Source organism: Gymnoscopelus microlampas (genome assembly GCF_963454915.1).
Source record: "Gymnoscopelus microlampas genome assembly, chromosome: 11".
Taxonomy (NCBI): domain Eukaryota; kingdom Metazoa; phylum Chordata; class Actinopteri; order Myctophiformes; family Myctophidae; genus Gymnoscopelus; species Gymnoscopelus microlampas.
The window spans coordinates 5,460,618-5,484,219 of record NC_139948.1 but is presented as its reverse complement, the minus strand read 5'-3'; the positions used below and the strand labels follow the sequence as shown (position 1 = coordinate 5,484,219).

The 23,602-nt window shown below is 39.5% G+C and overlaps 1 protein-coding gene across 1 annotated transcript in view; it reads right to left on the bottom strand.

Annotated features, from left to right (window-relative positions):
- The window catches only part of LOC311054525 (sodium- and chloride-dependent GABA transporter 2-like), a gene marked incomplete at both ends in the record, with an annotated part of 34,085 nt that extends 13,227 nt beyond the window's left edge, over positions 1–20,858 (bottom strand). Inside the window, one exon of the mRNA XM_084070539.1 lies at positions 20,840–20,858. Coding sequence (XP_083926665.1) covers positions 20,840–20,858 — 19 coding nt within the window. The remainder of the gene's footprint in view (positions 1–20,839) is intronic.
- Between the last annotated feature and the right edge of the window lie 2,744 nt (positions 20,859–23,602).

Below are 23,602 nucleotides of genomic sequence, written 5' to 3'. Positions count from 1 at the left end.
GGTTGGTGCTGAGAAGCGCTCACTCCTGCAGGATAAAATAAATGATTCATATGCTATAGAGTAATTTAATAAGCTTAAATACTGTAATGGTTAAGCCCACGTGTCCAGGAGAACGGACGCTCCGAGGAAATGTGACAAGTAGTAGGCTAGCCTAAGTTTTACCCCATCTAGTACCTATACAAAAACAAAACTAGAAAAAGTGCTCCTCGGAGCACAGGTCTCCGCCAGGTCAGGTAGGCTATTGTGGCCTCCTGGTGGCGCTATAATAGGCCAACGTGAAAAGGGTGCCATTTCTTCTTAGGCCTTGCACGACTGCATTCATGATTTGAGGCATTTTGTTAAAAACATGTGTTTCGCTAAATTAGACCTGTTGGTGGCGCTATAACAGGCCAATGTTAAAAAGGTGGCATTTGTTCCTCAACATAGTGTGAATGTGCGTGCAAAGTTTGAGCGCAATTGGACGGTGCGTTCATGATTTGCGGAATTTTGTTCAAAACAAGCCAATAATGCAAACTTTACATGTCAATATTAGCCAATCAGTATGGAATATGAAAAAATAAAACAGATCCGTCGTGATCACATGACTATAGAGATCCTGTGTACCGATTTGCGTGGAATTTGGATAAAATTGGAAGGAGTCGTATAAAAAAATGTGTTTTACATAAGTCGGCCTCCTGGTGGCGCTATAAAAGGCAGATGTGAAAAATGCAGGGCAAAGGTTTTTCCTTGACCTATAGGGAGTGTGCAAACAAAGTTTTACACAGATCGGTGCAATTATAGGTAAAAACACGAATCGGCCTGTTATAGCGCCACCATGAGGCTGATTTGAAAATGTTCAAATGGTAGTTCTTCCTCGGCCTAGTGGGACTGTGCGTGCAAAATTTCACGGAAATTGCATGCTGTGTTCATGATTTGAGGCATTTTGTTCAAAACGTAGCACTCCTGCAAACTTTGGAAGACATTTTTAGCCAATCAGGATGGAATATGAGAAATCTGAAAGACCCGTTTCGTTTAATGACTATAGAGACACTGTGTACCGATTTGCGGGATTTTTGGACAAAATCTGTAGGAGTACTGTCAAGAAATGTGTTTTGCACCAATCGGCCTCCTGGTGGCGCTATAACAGGCCCCTGTGAAAAATTTGGGGCAGAGGTTCTGCTCTGGTATCCAGGGAGTGTGTGTGCACAGTTTGGCTGCGAGCAAGCCAACGGTGCCGGAGATTAGCTGTACACAGACAGATCGAATGACGGACGGACACACGGACGGACGGACGGACGGACGGACAGGGGGTAAAACGCCTTTCGGCCTGGCGGAGACAATAATGCCAATAACAATACGGGTCCATGCTGGAAGCCTGGCCCCGTAAATATAACTGCAAGCAGCGATAATACGGGGCCAGGAGAGAGAAAGAGAAATGATAATTCCTTTAACAGGTCAGTTCATGAAAGTCCTTGCGGTCTTGTTTCCAATGAGGGCCTGTGAGCAATTAGGGGTTAAGAGTCTTGCTCAGGGACAAATTTCATTTCATCGACACATTTGCTGACCTGGCCTGGAATCGTACCTAGGTCAACCAGAGCCTCTGGCTCCCTAACCACTCAGCTATGGCCGACCCTCAGAGAGAGAGAGAGAGAGAGAGAGAGAGAGAGAGAGAGAGAGAGAGAGAGAGAGAGAGAGAGAGAGAGAGAGAGAGAGAGAGAGAGAGAGAGAGAGAGAGAGAGAGAGAGAGAGAGAGAGAGAGAGAGAGAGAGAGAGAGAGAGAGAGAGAGAGAGAGACGGAATAGATTGAAGAGACGGAGAGAGAGACATGGAAACGGAATAGATTGAAGATAGAAACGGAATAGATTGAAGAGACAGAGAGAGAGACATGGAGACGGAATAGATTGAAGATATAAACGGAATAGATTGAAGAGAGAGAGAGAGAGAGCCATGGAAACGGAATAGACTGAGTCATGTTTTTTGCAATTCAACTTAAATGAGTCTGCATCAAGTGAGGCTTGAACCGGCAACCTTGCGATCGTGAGGCACTCTTAGGTAGCTGCAACACAACCTATAGTGCTATAGCTTTGTCCAGGCTGATATTGTCTGTTGAGGATCACAAACTCTTGCCTTCTGTCATGACCCAAGCCCCTGTTTCACTAACACAAAGATCACTCGTTCACAAACCATTTAACAATGAAGAAATTGTACATCTCCTCAGAACCAAAACTAGTGAAAGTAGCCGATCTACAAGCTCACAAACCATTAAAAGTTGTCAGATTGTACATCGGCTATTTTCACAATGAAGTATGTTATACATTGAAAAAACATACTCTCATTGCTATCTGAAAAGTTGTGAGATTGTAGATCAGCTATTTTCACAATGAAGTATGTAAAAAACACTCAATTAAGTATTTCATGTTATCTTTAACAATTGCAAATGTATTCATTGATAGTCATGTTGTGTGAAATGCAACTTAGATGTAGTCTGCACCAAGTGAGGCTTGAACCTGTGACCTTGAGGTTGTGAGACATACACTTAAGCGGGACGCTATTGGACCAAGAGACAAACCTCTGAAAAAAGAGATCACACTGATCATACAGTTTCACGCAAATAGCTGAAAAATCCTGGGTTTAAGTGTTTTTCAAACTGCTCAAGATTGCGGACAACCTAAGGGCGGTGCTTACTGGTCAACGTGATAGATGTGTTCCTCATTAGTCAAGGCACATGTGTAAGCAGGTCTAATGGCTGTCGGCCAAACGAGGCATGACTTTTGCCTGTTTAAAGTTTCAATTTTCAAAAAATTGCCATAGCGCCCCCGTTTGACCAATTGGAGTAAGATTGGTTTCAGTGATATTTGGAATGGCCCTTTACATTTCTGCAAAGTTTCAAAGAATGGTAAGTCTGCATGTATGAGTTAGGGGCAGATGAATAATTGTCATAAAACTGCAATATTCATTGGCTCATTAAAGCTTCATTTTTTCACTTATGGAAGATATTTTGCAAACGTTTTTTGGTATAGGTCCAAAGTTCATGTGTAAAAAGTTTCGTGCAGATTACTCAAAAATCCCAGGAGGAGATAGGTTTTAACTGTTTTTCATATAATTCAAAATGGTGGGAGATCTAAAGGTCAGAGGTCAAAAGTCAGAGTGTGAAAGTTGTTCAGCATGAGGAGACGCATGTGTGCATCGAAGTTTCATGGCTGTAGGTGAAACAGGGCATGAGTTGTACCTGTTCAAAGTTGTCATTTTCAACTGAGTGCTATAGCGCCACCTTTTGACGAAAGATTGTGAGATTTATTTTTTGATCGTTTTTCATGACCATCTATCATATGGCCGAGTTTCATAAAAAGCGACTGCACGGTTCAGCCAGAACTGGCAAAAACGGCAGAAGAAGAAGAAGAAGAAGAAGAAGAAGAAACGGAATAATGCCAATAACAATATGGGTCCATGCTGGAAGCCTGGCCCCATAATAAAGAAAGCCTAGTATCCCAAGAAAGGCTTTGAGCCTGATGGCCTCAAAACCTTAAATATAGCTGCAAGCAGACTGGCAGACTGTGACAGAGTGGCAGACTGGCAGACTGTGACAAACTGGCAGACTGGCAGACTGTGACAGAGTGGCATACTGGCAGACTGGCAGACTGTGACAGAGTGGCAGACTGGCAGACTGGCAGACTGTGACAGAGTGGCAGACTGGCAGACTGGCAGACTGTGACAGACTGTGGCAGACTGGCAGACTGGCAGACAGACAGACTGTGGCAGACTGGCAGACTGGCAGACAGCCAGACAGTGACAGAGTGGCAGACTGGCAGACTGGCAGACTGTGATAGACTGGCAGACTGGCAGACTGTGACAGAGTGGCAGACTGGCAGACTGGCAGACTGTGACAGACTGGCAGACTGGCAGACTGGCAGACTGTGACAGAGTGGCAGACTGGCAGACAGACAGACTGTGACGGAGTGGCAGACTGGCAGACTGGCAGACAGACAGACAGACAGACAGACAGACAGACAGACAGTGACAAAGTGGCAGACTGGCAGACTGGCAGACTGTGACAGAGTGGCAGACTGGCAGACTGGCAGACAGACAGACTGTGGCAGACTGGCAGACAGACAGACAGACAGACAGACAGTGACAGAGTGGCACACTGGCAGACTGTGACAGAGTGGCAGACTGGCAGACTGTGACAGAGTGGCAGACTGGCAGACTGTGACAGAGTGGCAGACTGGCAGACTGGCAGACTGTGACAGACTGGCAGACTGGCAGACTGTGACAGAGTGGCAGACAGACAGACAGACAGACAGACAGACAGACAGACAGACAGACAGACTGTGACAGAGTGGCAGAGTGGCAGACTGGCAGACAGACAGACAGACAGTGACAGAGTGGCAGACTGGCAGACTGGCAGACTGTGACAGAGTGGCAGACTGGCAGACAGACAGACTGTGGCAGACTGGCAGACTGGCAGACAGACAGACAGTGACAGAGTGGCAGACTGGCAGACAGACAGACTGTGACAGAGTGTGCCAGAGTGTGACAGAGTGTGCCAGACTGTGCCAGAGTGAGAGAGAGGCAGACAGACAGACAGGCTACCAGGAGTATGTTTGTAACAAAGTAAGAATTCCAAATAATGATCACCTCAATGCATTGTTGGGGACAGGGATCAAACCAGCGACCTATGGATTCACAGGCTGCCTCTCTTCTTATTGAACTAGAAATATAGCCTCCCTGATGGTGTCTGTTGATATCTATAGGTTTTTCAGTCCGTTATGAACCAAGCCTCTGTTCTGCTAACTACTCTAGATTACTGGTTGACAAATATTTAGCAATAAAGTTTTGTTTTGTGTTCTTGGAATGGAAAGTAGTGAAAATAGTTGATCTACAAGCTGACAATGTGTTGCTATCTGAAAAGTTGTGAGCCTATTTTCACAAGAAAGTATGTTGTACATAAAAAAAAACTAATCTCAAAAAAGCATTTCATGTTATTGTTTAAAAGTTGCACATGTCTGAATTAACAGGGTCATGTTTTGTACAATGCAATTTAAATGTAAACTGTAATCAGTGGGATTTGAACCAGGGACCTTCGGCACATGAGGCTCACACTCTACTGGTGGAGCTATTGAATCCACAGGATCAGACAGTGAGAAAGGAGAATCTAACAAAACAAAACAAAAGGGCGAATGAAGTACATCATGCATTAAAAATAACTACTTTCAAGTATACATTTCTCGTTATTTTTAACAATTGCACATGCATTTATTGATACAGTCATGTTGTGTGCAATGCAATTATAAGTCTACATGAGGTGGGATTCGAACCGGCAACCCTGTGGTTTCAAGGCAAATGATTAAGCGATCAAGCTATTGAACCAACACACCTGAACCTGTGAAAAAGGGCATCAAACATTTATTTGACACAGTTTCACGCAAATTGCTCAGAAATCCTTGGTTTAAATGTTTTTCAAACTGCTCAATACATTTCGGAATGGAAACTAGTGAAAATAGTCGATCTACAAGCTCACAATGCGTTGCTATCTAAAAAGGTGTGAGATTGTAGATCGGCTATTTTCACAAGAAAGTATGTGAAACATTAAAAAAAACTACTCTCAAAAAAGCATTTCATGTTATTGTTTGAAAATTGCACATGTCTGAATTAACAGGGTCATGTTTTGTACAATGTAATTTAAATGTAAACTGTGACGAGTGGGGTTTGAACCATGGACCTCTGGCACATGAGACTAACAGTGTATTGATCAAGCTATTCAACCCACAGCCTTAGTCAGTGAAAAAGGAGAATCCAACAAAACAAAACAAAAGAGGGAATGAAGTACGTCATATATTGAAAATAACTACTCTCAATAAGCATTTCATTTATCAATTGCATGTTTATTCATTGATACAATCATGTTGTGTGCAATGCAATTGAGTTGAAGTCTGCATGACATGGGATTTGAACCGGCGACCCTGTGGTATCAAGGCAGATGATTAAGCCATTGGGCCAACAGACCCGAACCTGTGAAAAGGGAGTTCACGCACATGACACACTTTCACGCAAATTGCTCAGAAATCAAACTGCTCAAAATTGCAGACAATCTAAGGGCAGAGCTTACTGGTCAAAGTGATACATGTGTTCCTCATGAGTCAAGGCACATGTGTAAGCAGGTTTAACGGCTGTCGGCCAAACGAGGCATGACTTTTGCCTGTTTAAAGTTTGCATTTTCAAAAAATTGCTATAGCGCCCCCCTTTGACCTATTGGAGTAAGATTGGTTTCAGTGATACTTGGAAGGACCCTCTACAATATTGCAAAGTGTCAAACAAATGTGAGTCTGCATGTATGTGTTAGGGGCAGATGAATAATTGTCATAAAACTGCAATTTTCATTGGCTTATAAAAGCTTAACGTTTTCACTTATGGAAAATCCGCTTGCTCACGTCTGTCGGCATTGGTCCAAAGTTCATGTGTATACAGTTTCGTACAGATTGCTCAATCTGTACGAAGGAAGAGTCTTTTTTACTGCTTTTCATAGAATTCAAAATGGTGGGAGATCTAAAGGTCAGAGGTCAAAAGTCAGAGTGTGAAAGTTGTTAGGCATGAGGAGACGCATGTGTGCATTGAAGTTTCATGGCTGTGGGTCAAACAGGGCATGAGTTGTACCTGTTCAAAGTTGGCATATTTCAATTGAGTGCTACAGCGCCACCCTTTGGCCAATGTTTGTGAGTTTCGGGTTTTCGCCGTTTGGCATAGCCCTCTACCATATTGCCGAATTTCATAAAAAGTGACCACGCGGTTAGGCCAGAACTGGCAAAACCGGCGGAAGAATAATGAACTCTTACAGATGTAATAAGGCTTCGAGCCTATTGGCCTCGAAACCTTAATAATCATTTTTATAATAATTATAATAACGTTTTTTCCTCTTATATATTTCTGTGAATTCTTTCAAGGCATACACACAGTACACAAATCAGTAGCCTAACATGCTTAGCCTTAAAGCAAAACTGGATGTCTTTGGTACCAATATATCACGTTTAGTGAATAAAAATAAATAAAGAAAGTAAGAAAGAAAGTCGGTAGCACTTTAAACGAACGTCCTGGTAACAAGCATTAATTAACAGTTAATAAACAACTTATTAACTACTTATTAACAGTTAATAAACAACTTATAAGGTAGTTCTTAACGTTATTATATGTTTATAACCGTTTATAAAGAATTTAACGTGCTATTAACAAACATTAATTAATAGTTAATAAACAACTTATTAACTACTTATTAACAGTTAATAAACGAATGATAAGGTAGTTATTAACTTTATTATGTGTTTATAACCGTTTATAAAGAATTTAACGTGCTATTAACAAACATTAATTGTGTGTGTAAGTTAATAAACAACTTACACACACACACACACACACACAGCTCAAAGAAATGTTTTCATGAACTGTGTACAGTACATACTGCTAACAAAAACTGCTCAAAGGAATTAAGGGATCAAAGTGTTCCCTTTATTTTTTTGAGCAGTGTAGTTTAGTTTAGTTTATTACGGATCCCCATTAGTCCTCACCACAGTGAAGACTATATTCTTCCTGGGGTCCAAACATTCACACTTTACAATACAATTAAAACATAATACAATGTAATTCTACCATTGCATAGTTAAAAACAAACAAAAAATGATTGAAGATTTTGATCTTCACAAATTATATAAATGGTTACATAGTATATCACCTTTTAGTTTGCAAATCAAGAAATTGCAAACAAAACAAAAATAATTTAAAATGAAATAAAATAGTATATACAACTAATATATCTCTGCTGTCCAGCCAGAAACTGCTAACTCCAAAACGCTCATTGTTCAGGAAACGCAAAAACAAAATATACGTTTTTCAGGAAATGAAGAAAACCTTATATTTTTAAAACAAAGCAATACTGCCTCATCAAAGTTGGTATAGTGACTTTATATATTGTCAGATACTTGCATGTGTCATTATATTATCAACACTTTAACCAAATCGCGGGTAAATCAACACTTTACCCAGCGCAAGTGGAGTTAGCAGTTTCAGACGAGCAGAAATCAAGCTGAAGTGGAGTTAGGTGTCCAAACAACAGTAGCTCCACTCGCTGCTGAGGGAGAGGTTTCAAAAGGGTACAAATTCTCAAAAGCTAACAATGGATCTCCAAGCTCACAATGCATCACAACAACGTGTGAATTAATGCCCTGATGCTTCATGCCACTTATTATATAGGCCTACAATAATAAACAGGACTTTAAATATTACAATAACTTCTGCAAAGAGGTAGTAGAATAGCGCGACAGAAATGCTATGAACGCCTTTCTTCTTGTCACATTGCTCTCCTCATTAAACACTTAATAGATTTTAGAAATATAATTACTTGTTTTCATAACATTAGCGTCAGTGCTAAGTTTGATTAACAGGTACACTGCATAGTTGTAACAGACTACGGGGAGCTTGTTTACGTGGTCCTCCTCCTCGTTCACTGCGCAACGCGTTCTACTCATGCTGTTGAAAAGCAGCGCTGTAGAGGAGAGGGGGGAGTTGTTTGTTTTTGACGGACAGTTTGAGGATCCAATGGAGTTGGGAGTTTTCGTCAGAGGCGCTTTTTAATACTTTTCATTGGTTCAAATGTTTTGATATTTTACACAGACCTAAAGGGTGTTCAATAGCCTTGATTTATGAAAAAAAAAAAAAAAAAAAACTGAAAATGGAGTTAGCTGGTCCTGGCTGGACACCGACGATATACAACTAATCAATCAATTGAAAATAAAAGCTTTTCTACCTCTTCTATTCCTATTCTCTTGAATTCAAAATTACAGACCTTGTCCTTCATGATCTTGTTTTTTTTTAAATAATTGAATCAGAAAGTCTGCCACTAACTGGTAGCATCTGATCTGGATATATATATATATATATATATATATATATATATATATATATATATATATATATATATATATATATATATATATATATATATATATATATATATTCAATGGCATTTGGGCTTTGTGCTCTAAAGACAATCATGAGGCCAAGTGGCCTTGACCCTATAAAATGACGAAACCCCCCCCCCCCCCCCCCCCCCACACACACACACACACACACACACACACACACACACACACACACACACACACACACACACACACTGTATTGTATTGTTAAATATGTGAGATTAACGTTATAAACCTACTATAACGTTATAAGCAATCTACTATTATTATCTATAGAAAGGGGATTACCATCTTTGGCATTCCAATTTAAATCTGAAACCTGTTTACAGTCTAATCACAGTGGTTAAACATGTGTGTATGGAAAATGTGCTAAGTGCCCATTGAATGTGGATCAAAGGCCAATTTCAATAACGACCTGTTAGGGCGTAGGCTAACTCTATTAAATACACCACCATCACTCCACATACTCCACTGACACATGCCTTCTCTATTTGAACGACTCTATCAAACAAGAGATTGAAAAGGGCAAATATTGCGGCATGGTCATGCTGGACCTCCAGAAGGCTTTTGACACCGTTAATCACCCGATTATGATCAATAAGCTCAGAGCAATAGGTTTTGATGACACGTCAGTGAACTGGATGAGATCCTACCTGGAAGGGAGGGAGCAAGTGGTGGAAGTAAACGGCACCCAGTCCCCCCCCCTCCCAGTGACTTGTGGTGTTCCCCAAGGAAGTATACTAGGACCCTTACTGTTCCTGATATATGTGAATGACATGTCGTCAGCCTGCGACTGCAACCTGTTCCTGTTCGCAGATGACTCGGCCCTGCTAGTCTCGGACAGGGACAGGCTGCAGGTTGAAAAAACTCTCAGCTCTGAACTCAACAAGATCTGCATCTGGCTCTCCGACAACAAGCTCTCATTACACCTGGGCAAAACGGAATGCATCCTCTTTGGGTCCACTCCTAACCTCAGAAAGGCAGAGAGCTTCACGATCAAAGCGGGTGATGATATCATCAAAAGAAAAAACGAAATTACCTACCTGGGCTCTATCTTGGAGGCTGACCTCTCTGGTGACAAAAATGCTGAAAAAACGATCAAAACGGTCCACAAAAAAACACGCTATTTGCGGAGTATTGATCGTAAAGTCAGTAAGAAGACTCTGAAGACTCTTGCAGTGGCCCTCATACAAGGTCATTACGATTATGCATGTACTTCATGGTATCACAACACCACCAAGGCCTTAAAAACAAGGCTCCAAACATCCCAAAACAAACTTGTAAGGCTACTTCTTGGCCTCAACTACAAAATCCATCTAACCCCTGATCATTTTGATAGGATTGGATGGCTTAGGGTTGCGGACAGAGTACAGCAACTTGCTATGGGCCTGGTCTTCAAGATATATCACAACATTGGGATCCCCCTGTATTTGTCAAAATACTTCCAAAATGTTAATGATGTCCACGATCACAATACCAGAGGCAGCTCCACAAACCTTGTCCAACCCTTTTTTGGCTCAACAAAGGGAAGTAACTCGTTCTCATGCTATTCATCAAAAATGTGGAACGCCCTACCAAAAGGAGTAAAGGAGTGTAAAACCCTACTCTCTTTCAAAACAGCCCTAAAGATACACCTTCAGGAGGCTGCAATTGGAAAATGGCCCCTGTCTAAGTCCTAACCTAACCTACCCCCCTACCCCCCCCCCCCCTCTCCCCTTCTCCTTTTGTACATATTTCTCACTCTTCATACCAGTAACCTGTAAACTGATTGTATGACATTCTATAGTAGTTGTGTATATCTGTCTGTCTCTTATATGTCATCATGATTTGTGTGCATGGGGAACTCATTTGAAACAAGCTCTGTGCTTTTATGAGTCTTCCAGTTTAGTAGACCTTGTATTGTGAATTTGTACTTCCATGTACTGTTGTTCTCATGTCTTACTAAATAAAGTACATCAATCAATCAATCAATGCAGTGGTGGAAAAAGTACTCAAATGTTTTACTTAAGTAAAAGTATCAATACTGCAATGTAGAAAGACTCTGTACAAGTAAAAGTCCTGAATTCTAATTGTAATTGAGTAAAAGTACTGGTTTCAAAATCTAAGTAAATATAAAAATATTTTGCTTGTAGATCGGCTATTTTCAAATTGGCAATGTAGAAAGACTCTGTACAAGTAAAAGTCCTGAATTCTAAATGTAATTGAGTAAAAGTACTGGTATCAAAATCTAATTAAATATAAAAAAAACATTTGCTTGTAGATCGGCTATTTTCAAATTGCCAAAGTTTAAATAGGGCTGAAGTGGTCTTGTAATAATAATCAAAAATATACAAAGTAACAACTAACTAAAGTTTTCAAATAATTGTAGTGGAGTAAAAGTAGCCTATAATATCTGCCTCTGAAATGTAGTGGAGTAGTATACTTAGTTTTCCATCACTGTAGAAATGTATTTTTCAAAATGCATAGTACAGTAATTGATTACATGTACTTAGTTACTTTCCACCACTGTATAAATGTATTTTTCGAAATGCATGTATGTCTTTCATAAAACATTAAATGTGAGGATCTTATTTTGAAGGCAAGCGGAAACCTTATTGTTGCCAGCTCAAAAAACGGATGTCCTATCGTTGCTGACGGAACGGAGCTCTAGAAAGTGCTGAGCATAGGGTGCTGAGTGGATAGGGTTTCCGTGGTACGCGTTTCCCCCGGAAACGATATTTTTTTGACCAATCACAACACTCGTTTCATTCACGGAGAATGTTAACAGATTTGTAAAGGATCAACGTCATTTCCTTGGGCGGTACTTTTGTCAAATTCAACCGTTTCCGGTTCTACATCCCAGGTCTTGCCCAGCGTGACAAAACAATACAACCACAGCTGTGCTCTCATTGGCCGTCCCTTAACACGTGACCGAGTACTGCATTCAATGTATCCAGGTTTTTTTATAAGTTAGACTCCAACATTTTATTGGAAATTAGCAGATCTACAAGCTTGCAACGTGTTGTGAGCTTGTAGATCTGCTATTTTCAAACAGCCGATGCATACAGTAGGTTTAAAGTGCTTCTTTTGGGCTTAGTCGCTTCTTTTGGGCTCGTTTTCCTAGACCTGGTTGCTTATTTCTCTCATAGAATCTGGCAACACGCATCCGGTCTTTACAGCGGTCCCATATTTGAATTCCACTAAGGAGAAAAAGCAATGGAGGTAACTATTATTATTATTATTATCTACATGTACAACTTCTGAGTATAGTTGAAATACCGTTGTGACTTAACACTCACATGTCCATGCAAGCTACTTGTGTGTTGGTGGGACATAAGTTAGCTTCTAGGCTAACTTAACTTAGAAGCTAAGCTAAGCTAATAATATGTTTACATCGGCTGCATTTGTCAGGTGGACATTGTGATGGAATCCTGAATCCTGAGCTAAATTTGTGGGTTTATTATTATTATTTTTATTTACTTTTCCTTTAATCTAGCTAATTTGACACTGTGTTATGTTAATTCTTCATTATTAATTACTTATGATGCATCTCTTTTTCTTTCTCAAAAATCAAGCAAACATGCACAAAGGTATTAACACATTCAGAGGAAGGCTTTTATTTTTCCCCATATTTATCAGTAATACGACTTAGCCACCTTGTGGTTTAACATTTCCAAAATTAAACTGAAAGTGCCTTATGCTAAGTGCTAAAGAAATCTACAGAAAATTAACCAGTGCCATGAAATCAAAATAAAGCATTGGACTCATTGCATGCAGTTAGTGTGTATATGTGTATACACACATCATGCAGACTGTGTGTGTGTGTGTGTGTGTGTGTGTGTGTGTGTGTGTGTGTGTGTGTGTGTGTGTGTGTGTGTGTGTGTGTGTGTGTGTGTGTGTGTGTGTGTATATATAGATATACACAGGGGTGCACATAACTTTTTAGGTCTGGTACGCAGAAGAGCACCTGGACATGTGACTTGGTGCGCATGGCGCCCGTCCCGTTTTGTCAACGGGGGGGGGGGGGGGGTTCAGCCCGGACAGTTTTGTCAACGGGGGGGGGGGGTTCAGCACGGTGCCCACCGGACAGTTTTGTCAACGGGGGGGGGGGCGAGAAAAAAAGGACGCTCTGCTTCTAAATTCCGCCGATTTTCGCCGTTTTTTTTTCTCACGCTGTTAGATAAAGCCCCAAGGTTGGTGCCCTGTGCTGCTGCGCTGATTTTATCCGCCAGATTGGGACGTTCACGGCATATTTTGCACCATTACGGTGCGTTCATCATCGGTGACGAGTGCCTCTAACAGCCGCTGCTGGCTGCGTGCATGCAGCGAGGCAATGCGAGGCGATGCGAGGCGACGCGAGTCATATCTCTACCCCTGTGCCTAATGGCTGTACATGGGGCCGACGGGTGCTTTAGAGTGATTGTGTGAGTGGCTTCAGGAAGTCAATTCCTAGCCTCGATCTCCAGGCTTTTATTTTTTATTTTTGCTAAAAAATAAAAGCTTGGCAATTCCTGTCCCAGCTGTTGGTGCGCAAAAGCGCCTCGCGTCGCCTGATGTGGTGCGCATTTTTTATTTTGGGTGCGCATGCGCACCTGCGCACCAGTTATGTGCACCCCTGGATATACATATACACACACACACACACACACACACACACACACACACACACACACACACACACACACACACACACACACACACACACACACTGTACTTTATATAAAGGTAACAGGAAAATTGGCCACCATGGAAGAGGGGACATTAGATGTTAAATTGTCTATATTATTATCTATGAAATACAATTATAATGGTTTTAAGTAATGTAAAATACAGATAATTGGAACACGCTTGGACATTGGATTGTCTATATTAAATAAAATATAATAAGTAATGTAAAGAACACATCATTATAACACGCTTGGACATTGGACAATTAAGGCCTAATATTTCTACAATTGCTACAAATTCATCTCCTCTCCATTCCCCTGACTGTACACTGACTGCACTGAAGAATGTGGGGTCTTGCTCTGATGAAAGTCATATCTATGATTATTGACAGACAGGGTAATCTCTTCTTTTTATCCCACACACACTGTGTGACCTCCGTCTCTCTTGGCTCTCTAGGCATCCTGATCATAATTATTACACCCAAAGGAGAGCTGCTAACCTGGCCCGAGCTTCTGCCCCAGCTCTGTAACCTGCTCAATTCAGAGGACTCGCTATAATACCGGCAAGGTAAGACATGCTCACAAGTGACGTGCACAATGCCTTTCAAATGCTTATGTGAAGCCAGCCTTGAACTCCATACTGTATGACATGACAAATTTGTCTCCGCTGTTACTGCTTGTGGTTTAATTGTTTGTGTCACATATGTGCACATGTTTGTCCATGTGTCTGTCCTTCAGCGCTCGTTCGGGGCTTCCTCAGAGCTGCTGGACAGTGATGCTCTCAACAGGCCCCTCAACATTATGATTCCCAAGTTCCTACAGTTATTCAATCAGGTCATTGAAACACTCATTCATGCTTTGTCTCTGTTCTCCTCCTCAGCAACCCTCACTGTCCCCCTTGTTAAAGTCATCTTTTTTATTCCATTTTATTTATCTCTCAGTGGCTTAGGAGTAGAGTGGCCGGGTAGAATGAACTGGAAACTGCAAGGTTCACAGTTCGATCCCGGGTTCCCCCAGAGTTACTGTCGAAGTGTCCTTGAGCAAGACGCTGAACCCCTAATTGCTCCCGATGAGCAGGTTGGTGCCTTGCATGGATTCCTCCGCCATCGGTGTGTGAATGTAATGCACAATCTATGTAAAGCACGTTGGATGAAAGCCATCTAAAACCTTTTAGATGGCTAAATAATTTTAGTTTTTTTCTTTTTTTTTAATGAGAAATCAATTGAACTAAACCTGCAAATGTATTATGTGCTGTATGTGTTTTACAGATTCGCACAGGGCCTCCGTCTCAGACAGGTGGACATTATGGATGACAAGATTGCTGCCAGAAGTGCAAGCCTGTCCATGATGTCCAAAAAAGAGGAAGATCTGTAGAAGGGCTGTGGAAAAGATGAGACAACGAACAGGACTGCTCATTGGCAGAAGAAGAGAAATAGGACTCATTGATGAGTCTCTTCTGCCATAGGAGAAAGGTGTGTAGAGTTGCAATCAAGCTGTCATTCGGATTGAAAATGATGTAAACTCAACTACTGGGCTTGACATGTATCTTGAGACTGAGACTAAGTTCTCAGTTGCCATGAGTCCACGACTGGTTTCAGTCATTTGGATGACATACAGTCGGCATGTCTTTCTCTTTGCTTTCTCTAAAACAAGGGTCTTCAACCGTTTCAGGCCAAGGACCCCTTAGCTGAGAGACAGATGAGGCGGGGACCCCACCACATATTGTCTGAAATTATGTTACAGTTTAAGCCTTTTCATTGTGTGGCTCCATAAACTTGTTTGACAACACTTATCATCAGTGTTGTGTAAATTAAATTGATTATTGCCACATATTTTCTATTAAATTATAATAATTCGGACAATATTTTGACACTTAAACCCTCAATACCGTGCCGGCGCCGCTTGACTTGGTCTGCTCTTTTCCAGAAAAAGTGCCCAGAGTCTACGCAAAATTTATTTTCCTGAAAAAGCCAATCTTGAAGCTCACAACGCATCACAGTGGATGCTCTTGTGAGCTTGTAGATCGGCTATTTTCTGATAATGTTCAAATTAGAACATTGTGTTACATATAATAAGATAATGATGCTTGGGTTCAACTGGTTAATTAAGTTCCTTGCACACAGAAACTTTGGGGGCCCCCAATTGTAACTATGAGGACCCCTAGAGAACCTGGACCCCCTATTGAAGACCCATGCTCTAGTCTAAAGGATGGTCGCTAGCGTCACACATTGAGAATTGTGGCTCTAAGACCTTCTTAACGCATCCCTCTACTGCAGTGCGTTGTGAGCTTTGCATGCAGACCAATATAAATCAGGCAGAACCCTAACCCATGTGGTTGGAAAAGTAAAGCCCAACATTAATTATGGATAATAAGGTTATATCCGAAGATTAAAGAGTTTTTGAATTTGTAAAACAATCGATAGAGTACGTGTTCAAAAGTATTTTCTATAGAAGCGTAATGGTACTGGGGGCTGGCTCCATTCACTCTTTTCAAAAGTCAAAGATTGGAACTTGACCTAACAACATTTTTCCGTCATGAGTTGTGCTTTAGCTTTAATACATCATCTTGTGTTCTGTCTTTATTTTACTTATGAAGAATGTTTGTCTTGAAGTTGTAAATGACTGGAGATGTTCATTCTTTTCTTTTTCTTTATTTGTTTGTGTCATCACAACAGAATGCAAGAGAAAGAAATGGGTGTTCAGCATGGTTGGTGTGCAGCACAACCAGAGAGCCAAGCCAGTGCTGCGGCTTGTGGAAAGAAGAGGTCGAAAAGACCGTCTCCCTTTGATTTTGCACCATGTGAGGACACGTTCTATCATCATGAGCGATGAATGGCGTCCATATCGTACATTGTCCTGAGTTGGGCTACAATCACCAAACTGTCAACCATTCGAGGTGGTTTGTAGAACAGGTGCTCAAACACAGCACATCGAAAGAGCCTGGCGTAGCGTAAAGGTACACGCTTGGAGACAAAGAGCCAATCAAACGGAACAGCTGGGCCTGAAACATATATTTCTAGATGCAAAATGCCTATTTGTTAAGAAATGCATGGTTAAGAATTTGTTAATGTTTGTAAGACACTGGTTAATTGTTTATAAATACTTAACAAAGGATGTGTTAGTGTTTATAAGACACTGTTCCCACTTTAGACCAGGTAGATGCACAAAGTGTTCATAAATGCATTATTAACGATTTGCTGATGTTTACAATACACTGTTTAAATCTTAATAAATATGTAAATAAGGATTTGTTAATGTTTATAAGAGACTGTTCCCACTTTAGACCAGAAAGCTGCAAAAAGTGTTAATTAATGCAGTATTAACGATTTGTTGATGTTTATAAGACACTGTTTAAATGTTAATAAATATGTAACTAAGGATTGGATAATGTTTACCACACTGTTCCCACTTTAGACCAGGTAGCTGCAAAAAGTGTTAATAAATGCATTATTAACGATTTGTTGATGTTTATAAGACACTTCTTAAATGTTAATAAGTACTTAAGTAAGGATTTGTTAATGTTTATCCGACACTGTTCCCACTTTAAACGAACGTTCTGTTAATTAACAGTTAATAAACAACTTATAAGACACTTCTTAAATGTTAATAAATACCTCAGTAAGGATTTGTTAATGTTTATAAGACACTGTTCCCACTTTAAACGAACGTCCTGGTAACTAACATTAATTAACAGTTAATAAACAACTTATAAGACACTTCTTAAATGTTAATAAATACGTAAGTAAGGATTTGTTAATGTTTATACGACACTGTTCCCACTTTAAACGAACGTCCTGGTAACTAACATTAATTAACAGTTAATAAACAACTTATAAGACACTTCTTAAATGTTAATAAATACGTAAGTAAGGATTTGTTAATGTTTATAAGACACTGTTCCCACTTTAAACGAACGTCCTGGTAACTAACATTAATTAACAGTTAATAAACAACTCATAAGACACTTCTTAAATGTTAATAAATACTTAAGTAAGGATTCGTTAATGTTTATAAGACACTGTTCCCACTTTAAACGAACGTCCTGTTAACTAACATTAATTAACAGTTAATAAACAACTCATTAATTACTTATTAACATTTAATTAACATATTATAAGTTGTTAATTAATTAATGTTTGTTAATAGCACGTTAATTTTTGTATATACGTTAATAAGCACATAATAAAGTTAATAACTACCTTATAAGTAGTTTATTAACTGTTAATAAGTATTTATATAGTTGTTTATTAACTGTTAATTATTTTTTGTTAATAGCACGTTAAATTCTTTATAAACACATAATAAAGTTAATAACTACCTTATAAGTAGTTTATTAACTGTTAATAAGTACTTAAATAGTTGTTTATTAACTGTTAATTAATGTTTGTTAATAGCACGTTAAATTCTTTATAAACGGTTATAAACACATAATAAAGTTAATAACTACCTTATAAGTAGTTTATTAACTGTTAATAGGTAGTTAATAAGTTGTTTATTAACTGTTAATTAATGTTTGTTAATAGCACGTTAAATTCTTTATAAACGGTTATAAACATATAATAAAGTTAATAACTACCTTATAAGTCGTTTATTAACTGTTAATAAGTAGTTAATAAGTTGTTTATTAACTGTTAATTAATGCTTGTTACCAGGACGTTCGTTTAAAGTGCTACCAAACCATAAATGATTTGATTTATTATTTATGTATTTATGGCTAAAGTCATCAAACAGGCTTGGGGGATTTTAGCTGATTGCCCCAAATGATTTAATCAGAGAAACACTTCCAAAGTATGCTGCCTTTGTTAAAGAGCAGGCGGTAGCCGCTTGAGGTGAAAACCTAAACAATGGAACCGGCCGACCCCTATGTTCCCATGGAATTGGGATACTTAATACTATTGTTATAATGCAAAGTGTTTGTTGACACGCCAGCAGTTGTTCCTTCAAGCAAGCAAACTGATAGAAGTAAATTAGAAGTACTGAAGTAATCATAAAATGCTTAGTAGTCTTTTCTAAATTCTCAGATAGATATCAATGAGCTTTAGTACAATATAGCTGAGGAAAAACCCTTCAGTGGGATAACCTGATCATTCTGTGTTTAAGTCCGAGGTTAATGGCAACATCATTGATAAAGTGATCCTGACGCTCCCTCCGGATGGGAGGGGCTGAGCTCTCCAAGTATGGTAAACGGCTGGGGAACTCAGGATGGAGCGCGCGTTTCTTTTGGGAGGCATGCGTTAATCCGACAGACCTTTTCTCCGACTATGTGGCATCCGCGTGCGGTTAGGGTTAGGGTGCGGGTTTGGTTCGGGTTTACTGTTTAATGTCGGAGCACTGCGCTGTCGGAGGAATGCGCTGTCGGACTAACTATTATTTGACCACTTTAGCTATAGTTACTTTGTAGATGTAGCTTAGGTAGGCTTTTACTTGTAACAGAGTATTTCTATATTGCAGTATTGACGCTTTTACTTAAGTAAAACATTTTAGTACTTCTTCCACCACTGCTAAACAAACAAATAGATCCAAAAATAAAAAATGATATATTATCATTAGGCTATTAACACATCGGGTGCCAAACACAGTCTGAACCGTGTGTTTACATAGTGGCGGTTCCGAAGCTTCGGTGCCGAACACGGTCTGAACCGTGATTTCAGTCTTTTTTTTTTTTCGTTTTTCTACGCGCGGCCGGGGCTAGAGCAGCTCTGGGAGCACCCATTGTAATCCTGCGAAGGAAGTGCCAGATCGCTCACCGGAAAAACATTTTTTCCCCCCCATCCGCTTCCTGTCTATTTCCTACTTTGAAACGCCTATATCTCCGAATCTGTTTCCTGTGGGGAAAACCGGTCATGCGCGATGCGCGACCCCCCCCCCCCCCGTTGTAACCCGCGAGGGGAATGTTATGGTACCAGCCTGTAGCCAGGCTCATGGCAGAACATGAATCGATGCTTTTTTTTGCGTGGATTTGCTTGTAACGTACGCGGAAACTTTAAACAGCAAAGCGCAGTCAATGGGGAGAATGCTGGCACCCACGGTAAGTTGTTATGAAAAAATGCTGGCACCCGATGTGTTAAATGGAATGAAGCTATAATAAAAAGCTAATATAATCTCATGACTGAAACTGTAATGATGATGTTTATCATTCTAAACCCTAAATGTTGCTGTTGTTGTACTACAGTACAGTACAGCCAACTAAATTGAAGAAATCACAGCTTGAGGCTTTAACCCTTCCATTGTGTTAGGCTCTTTTTTGACCCGTTTTCAAGTTTGAATAGGTAAAAAGTACCCTTTACATTTCTTTATTGGAACGAGGCTTCATGATATCCTCAGAAATAGCCATTTTAACGCAACAAAATTGTTTATCTTCATTTTAATTCATTCTGATGGTCTCCCAAAAAAAAGTTACACTTGTGGTGTTAGGGTCCGAAATGACCCGGCAAAGAAGTGTGGCTCAATTCCCCCCCAAATTGTCAATATTCAATGTTTACATGTTTGAGAGTGAGAGAGACTTGTCCTCAATTAGTATTTGCTATCAGGAGTAAAATAAAGTTTGAGTTTATGAAAAATAAATTACTTTTTACCTTCTATGCTACACGGGTCATTTCGGATGTCACTATTTTTTAATAATAAAAAAACAAAAAAAAGTAAAAAACAAACAAACAAGTATTTAAAAAATAAATACATTTGGAAGTGTGTTCTAATTCTTTTTCGTCGTAATTATTCTACTATAGCTAGATAGCATCATTATCCATTGCCTTCATTATAGGAAATTTAATGAGTGAATGAGTTAGAAAACGAGATATATTAAAAGATGAAACCCTAGCCTTAACCCAACATAATATTTTAAAAAGTGTTTACATGGATATGAATGCATTACAAGTCAGCTATGAGGTGGGAGAAAAAAAAATAAGAAAATACTTATTTTTTGAGTATTTTGGGATGATTTAAATCACAGGTCAAATTTGACCCGCTAACACCACAAGTGGATGCAGTTTTCTAACACAATGCAAGGGTTAAACGTTGATCTTATATGACATTTCTGAGACCATTCATGTTTATGGAAGATGCTTCTAAACTTGCTTCTATTGCTAGTTTGACCACTTCAAATAATCTTAACATAACTAAATGACCGAAAATAGCCGATCTACAAGCTCACGTGCCATGTGTTGTGTGGGCTTGAAGATCTGCTATTTTTGGTGCACGACATGCTTTCATAGAAGACATGCTGTTAATCCATGTTATTAACATACTCACCATCACCACACTGGTACATGTTGGTACGTGGAAAATACTTCGTCTAGCAGGGCTTGACGTTTCCTCTACAGTAAAAAGTTTTTTTTTTCTCTCACGGGACTTGTGAGGACTTGGTGTGGACTTCGCACACCGTTTGACTCTTGCTGGTTGATTAAGGAGAGCCAAATGCTTAATCTCGTCGGCAACTTTTGTAATTTCTTCTGTAAATCGGCAATTGTTAGAAAGGCCAGGACATAATGGGTGTATGTACCTTTAAATGCTCAGGTTAACAGGTTGTGACGTAGTCACGTTTACGTGATTCATGTGTTCTTTTCATAATTTGGTTGCAAGAAAGCCCCACATTTCAAATAACGAGTGATTTTGGTGGGAGTGTAATGCTAACTATAAAAATACTAACATTGCTAATTCATAATATAAAAAAATAATTCATTTCATGTAAGGTTAAAAATGTAAAAACATTGTATTGTATATGTATTCAACTTTATGGCGCGGAACGTTCCCTGTCTGCCAGTAGCACACACCGGACCCGTATTGACTGATGCATGATTGCATGTCATTACACACGGCCTGACACGGGTAGTGCAAACAAACCTGTTTTATGAAGCTCATCCAACAGTTTGTCATTTCATCTGTCTGTGAAACATTAAACAAACTGTAACTACAGAGGCAGTAGGCATAGACTTAAGTCAATGTTTACATGTCCAGATATTATTACCTTACAATAACTAAATCATGCAACCCTTTGTCATCAGCATAATTGGCATAAATGATGTAATAAATAAGCTGAAATCAGGAAATAGCTACAGTATAGACATAAAGTCTGTATATTATTTTCATATCCAGAAATGTGTCATCTTGCCATATCTAAATCATGCATCCATTTGTAATTATTTTTTTAAACAATGTAATAATTTGGCGGAAACCAGGACATACAGTACATATTTTTGCTAATCATTGAGATAGGTGATCTGAGAGTCTAAGTCTGTTTGGATGTTCAACATTAATCTCTTCCAATAACTAAATCATGCAACCTTTCCTTATTAGTATTTTGCATACATTATGTAAAAAAAGAATATCATATAAAACTAGAAAATGTGCTCCTCGGAGCACAGGTCTCCGCCAGGCGAGGTGGTGAAAGAAAGTACTGTTCCTGTCTTACCTATTTATATTACATATTATGATGTCACATGAAGCTTGACCAATGTTAGGTGTTCACAGACGGACGGACACACGGACGGACAAAGTGAAAACATACTCTCCACCATGCCTTCGGCCTGGCGAAGACAATAATGAATATACAAAATTACTACCAAGATTACATTATTTGAATAGCAATAAACTGCATAGTGCACATAAAATGTGCACAAAGAAATGATGACCAAGTATAAATATACAAACAAAAAAAACACTAATTAAACTAGTCTTGATGGCATCTTCCATTACACAGTTTTGTAACCATGTTAATTGAAGGATCTCCATCTCAGTCAGTGACACTACTACACTACAGAATAAGGCACACCACACACAAGGCCAACTAAGTCACGTAGTACATGCACATAAGAAAGTCACATTCAAACATTTAATTTGTTCTTTTCATAATTTTGTTGCTAGAAAACCCCACATTTCAAACAATGAGTGATTTTTATGGGAGTGTAAGTGCTAACTAAGTGTAAAAACATTGTATTGTATATGCATTAAACTTTATGGCGCAGAACGTTCCCTGTAAGGTTAAAAAAATAAAAACATGTTGTGATTAAAACGTTCTGGTGCGGAACGTTCCCTGTCTGTCAGTAGCACACACTGGACCATTATTGACTGATGCATGATTGCATGTCATTAAACACGGGTGGTGCAAACAAACCTGTTTGATGAAACTCATCAAACAGTTTGTCATTTCATCTCATTTCATCTGTCTGTGAAACATTACGCAGACTGGAACTATAACTACAGGGGCAAGTGTGTCCTTGATCACACTTGGACTTTTTGACAATGAGGCTCCATCTCCCAGCTTGATCAACAAATCTTCTGGATTTCAGACCAAATAAGGTTATCTGATCTTCATCTATTTTTATGATACTGATATTATACATCACTTGCTTGTACATACATTATACGTTTGTAGACATAAGGACAGGAAGCCAAAGAGAGAGAGAAAAAGCTAAAGAGAGAGAAAAAAAGCTAAAGTGCATGCCAATGTTTTGAAGGTCTGGGGACCCCCAGGTGTCTGTGAGGGGGTCCAAAGCACTTCTCGGCTCAAAAGGAGTTCTCTGTGGACACACACAGAAGGAGGGGGTAGATTAGAGCAGTGGTTCTCAACCTGTGGGTCGGGACAGATAATTAAGTGACAATTTAAGGACTTTTAAGACCCTACAAAATTATTATAATTTATTAAATGAAAAAACATGAGAACATGAAGCCCCTTTTCTGAAATCCATCGCGGGTTCTCGGTTACTGAGGCAAGTAAGTAGAGTCCCATAGGCTGGGGGAAAAAAAACAACTGATATGAGAAGTTTATATAAAAATAACAGTTATTTACTTTTGATTCAGTGCAGTTTAGCAACAGTCCCATGCATTTTCCAGACACTATGGTCCTTTTGCCCCTGAGGGGAAAGCATTTTCCAGCATTAATTATGACATTTCCTTGATAAATAATACGTTGTATCATTAGACTCACCCGATGGCAGCGGCAGGAGCAGTTAGAGATATTGCTCAAGAACATTTCAATATGTTAGACATCCTGTCTGCTTGCATTTGTGTGTTACA